We start from the raw sequence: 3,811 nt of genomic DNA, 5'->3' as shown, positions 1-3,811 counted from the left end.
GGCTGGAAAAGACCTTCAAGATCATCAAGTCCTACCTCAACCTAACTATACCACCCTAACTCTAACAGCCTAAATCACATTCCTGAGCACCACATCCAAACAGTTTTCAAACACATCCAGGGATGGTGACTCAACCACCTCCCTGGGAAGCCCATTCCAGTGCCTAACAACGCTTTCTGTAAAGAAGTGTTTCCTCATATCCAACCTAAACCACCCCTGCCACAACTTCAGGCCATCTCCCCTCGCCCTTAAGAACCCACTGCCCTTCCTCCCGTCCTCCGCCGTGCCGCGCCGCCCCCCAGCGGCGGTACGGAGCGGCGGCCCCGCACGCAGCAGAGGGCAGGGCCCGGCCGCGCTCCTCCCGCCGCGCCGCCACGCAGCGACATCCGCCGCCGCTGGGGAGGGGCCGGGACCGAGGCGGGCCGGCGGTGGCACCGCGTTCCCCCGTGTCGCTGCCGGGGGCCGCGGGCCCCGCCGCCGGCCGCAGGATGCCGCTGGGGCTGAAGCCCACGTGCAGCGTGTGCCGCAGCACGTCCTCCTCCATGTGGAAGAAGGGCGGGCAGGGCGAGATCCTGTGCAACAACTGCACGGCCCGCTCCGCCCCGCCGGGGCCCGCCGCCTTCGCCACCACCTCGGCCGCCGCGCAGCACAGCAACGGCGGCGGCGGGGGCGGCGGCGGGAAGCAGGTGAGCGCCGGGCTGCGGGCGGGGCGGCTCCCCGGCGTTCCCGCCGTGTTTATTTACAGCCCCGTTCCGTTCCCTCCGCCCCCAGAGCAAGCAGGAGATCCACCGGCGGTCCGCGCGGCTGAGGAACACCAAGTACAAGTCCGCGCCCGCCGCCGAGAAGAAGGTTTCCACGAAGGGCAAAGGCAGGAGGCACATCTTCAAGCTGAAGAACGTAAGGCGCTGCCGGGGCTGTCCGCTCGGGCGGGGCGGGCGGGCCCTGCGGGGTGCTGCCCGAGGCTGGCGGCCCGGCCCCGCTGTGCGTTTGTAAAGTACGGACGTCTGCGGCTCGTTTCCCGTGTTTCCACATTCTCTGCGATTCGCCGTCAGTGTGTCGTCGTCTTAAAAGGGCGAGAAAACCCACCCTGCAGTTCTTTTGCTCTGCTTTAATGCTCTTCCTCTTCCATCTGTGTTGTTTCCCCAGCCCATCAAGGCCCCTGAATCCGTATCCACCATCATTACTGCAGAGTCGATCTTCTATAAGGTATGGCCCGTGCAGATCTGCCCACCGAAAGGACCTTCCTGGTGCTTTCAGTTTCACAAGTTACCAGGGAGGCAGCAGGAGGTGCTCACAGAGCTGTGCTTCCCTGCCCAGCAGTGTGCGGGGTTCTGCTCTGCCTCATAGTGCTGCATCTGGTGAGGTCCCACAGGAGCCCATGTAGTCACACTTGTCATGTTGTGTTCATCAGAGAGATGGCAGCCGGCCCGGCTCCCACCTGCGCTGTGTGTGAGCAGTCCCACACACCCTGGTAGCGAGGTGCAACTGGCCGCTCCAGTTTAGGCAGTGTTTGGACTGTGCTCTTGAAATAGGGTTTGAAATTTGGGTGGCCCTGTCTGGAGCCAGCAGCTGAACTGCTTGATCCCCTTGGGTCCCCTTACAGTAGTCCAGTCTTGATAGTGCAGACACTGTGCTGTGTTGCAGAATGTTATGACACCAAGTGATGTCGCGCTTGCTGTGCAGCGTTATGCACTGACTGAGCACTGTGTAACATCTGGCCTTAGCAGGAGGTGACTCTGTGTTTTGGGCCTGCTTTGCACACTGATAGGTGAACTTTGTGTGCAGAAAGCTGCTTTGTCTGCACGTACAAGGTGATTGCTGCTATTACTTTCTATGGAAGGTGGTATCACTCATCTACTGACAGAACAAAACCATCACTGCTGTGCAGATGGGAGGTGCAGTGGTAGTGGGAAGGGGGGGATGCAGAGCAACTGAGAGCTGGTTCTGTGAAGGTGGGTGACGCTAGGCTGCTTCTGTGGCATTTGGCAGGCAGAGATGCTGACCTGTAGAGCCTCAAAAACAGTTCAGGGACTGAACTCAAAGTTCCAGACATCAGGTGGTTGTACACAGGTCATGCTGGTGACTGCTCAGGTGTGACAGTGCTCTGGTTCATGCCACCTTTTATTGCGTGTGGGAAAGCTATGGCTGTATTGAGATTGGGGTAATTTGAGGTAGTGTAAGGTCATGATATTTAGCATATGAATCAGAGTGAAGCTTTTGAGATCAGATTGATTTGACTTTCATTTGTGTGCCTTCTAGGGTGTGTACTACCAAATTGGAGATGTTGTTTCGGTAGTTGATGAGCAGGATGGCAAAACATACTATGCCCAGATCCGTGGGTTTATTCAGGACCAATACTGTGAAAAGAGTGCTGCGCTAACATGGCTCATTCCTACACAAGCCAGCCCCAAAGACTGCTTTGACCCCGCATCCTATATCATAGGTAATCTCTAAGCCTTCGTTTCATATGACTGCTTACATGTTCCCAAACTAATGCAGAGTTGTAACTTTTAAGTAAACTTCTTTGGTTTGTTGTAGTCTTTTATGTGATTCCCACATTTTAGACCCTAATCCTGTAAGCATTTAGTTTACTTGAATACTTTTTAAAATTTATATATGTGAGCAGCACTGCTGCAGTGAGTGGGGTTGTTTATTTCTTGTGCTCACAGGCATACACAATTACAGTCTTACAACTTTAAGGATCAAATTACTACTCCACAGATAGAATTAAAGTTATTATGACATAAACTAGATGTGCCAGTCCAAGCTGTTTCTTCTGAAGTGATCAGAATTAGCTGCTTTTAATCTTGGATATATAAAGTACATTGAGAGCACTGGCGTAGAGTGCGTTCTGCAGCTGATTAAGAAGTAGTAATAAATTGAGTAAATCCTTCTGACAGCAGGCACAAATAGGATCTATTGAGAACACGTTCTTCAAATGGGGAAAAAAATCAACCCAACAGAAATAAGGAGGTTTTTCACTGGTGCTTTAGCCTCAAATACCATGCAAGGTATTTTTTTTGGTGGGGCAGATGTTGACTGTTGTTGTGTATTATATCGTCTTGGACTCTCCACTTTTATGCCTTTTAAAATTTGTATTTGAAAAACATTATTTTTTTTTAAATAGGACCAGAAGAAGATCTCCCAAGGAAAATGGAATATTTGGAATTTGTTTGTCACGCACCTTCAGAATATTTCAAATCTCGATCATCTCCCTTCCCTACTGTTCCTACAAGGCCAGAGAAGGGATATATATGGACTCATGTAGGACCTACCCCTGCAATCTCCATTAAAGAAACTGTTACTAATAATTTATAATTTTTTAAAGGAACACTTTGGACCAGTTATTTTCAATATATCCTCAGGTCTGCATATCCCATATGTTTAAAAAAAAGGTTTTTTTTTTAAAAAAAAAAAAAAGGATAAAATGTTCTGTTTACTTCATGGATTTATGTATTTATTTTAAAATACATCTCATCTTTAAAACTGAAGTTGTTTCTTTTTCCCCATGTTATATTTTGTAGTCATTACTGATCATTTTGGGAAAACCCACAGTTTCATATCCGCTTCTACTTGGATGAGCAAATCAGTTGACTTCTGAACATTGACTTTAGCATTCTTATTTTCCAGTTTTGCAGAAAATGAGTTACAGCGTGTACTTCTAATTGTGCAGCACCTTAAATGCCTTTTTCATGGAATCACAGAGCATCCCAAGTTGGAAGGGACCCACAAGGGTCATCAAATCCAACTCCTGGCTCCACACGGCACCACCCAAAAATCAAATCACGTATCTGGGAGCGCTGTCCAAGCA

At 50.0% G+C, this 3,811-nt stretch overlaps 1 protein-coding gene across 1 annotated transcript; it reads left to right on the top strand.

Moving 5' to 3' along the window:
* Positions 1-488: 488 nt before the first annotated feature.
* Positions 489-3,318, top strand: GATAD1 (GATA zinc finger domain containing 1; the record flags this gene model as incomplete). Its single annotated transcript, XM_079538623.1, has 5 exons — positions 489-686; positions 772-897; positions 1,147-1,206; positions 2,260-2,443; positions 3,128-3,318. The coding sequence occupies 5 exons, from the start codon at positions 489-491 to the stop codon at positions 3,316-3,318; spliced, it is 759 nt and encodes a 252-aa protein (XP_079394749.1).
* Between the last annotated feature and the right edge of the window lie 493 nt (positions 3,319-3,811).

This window comes from Tetrao urogallus, assembly GCF_951394365.1.
Source record: "Tetrao urogallus genome assembly, chromosome: 7".
NCBI classification, from domain to species: Eukaryota; Metazoa; Chordata; class Aves; order Galliformes; family Phasianidae; genus Tetrao; species Tetrao urogallus.
Note: the sequence above shows the minus strand (reverse complement) of the source record. Positions and strands in the feature narration are given on the sequence as shown.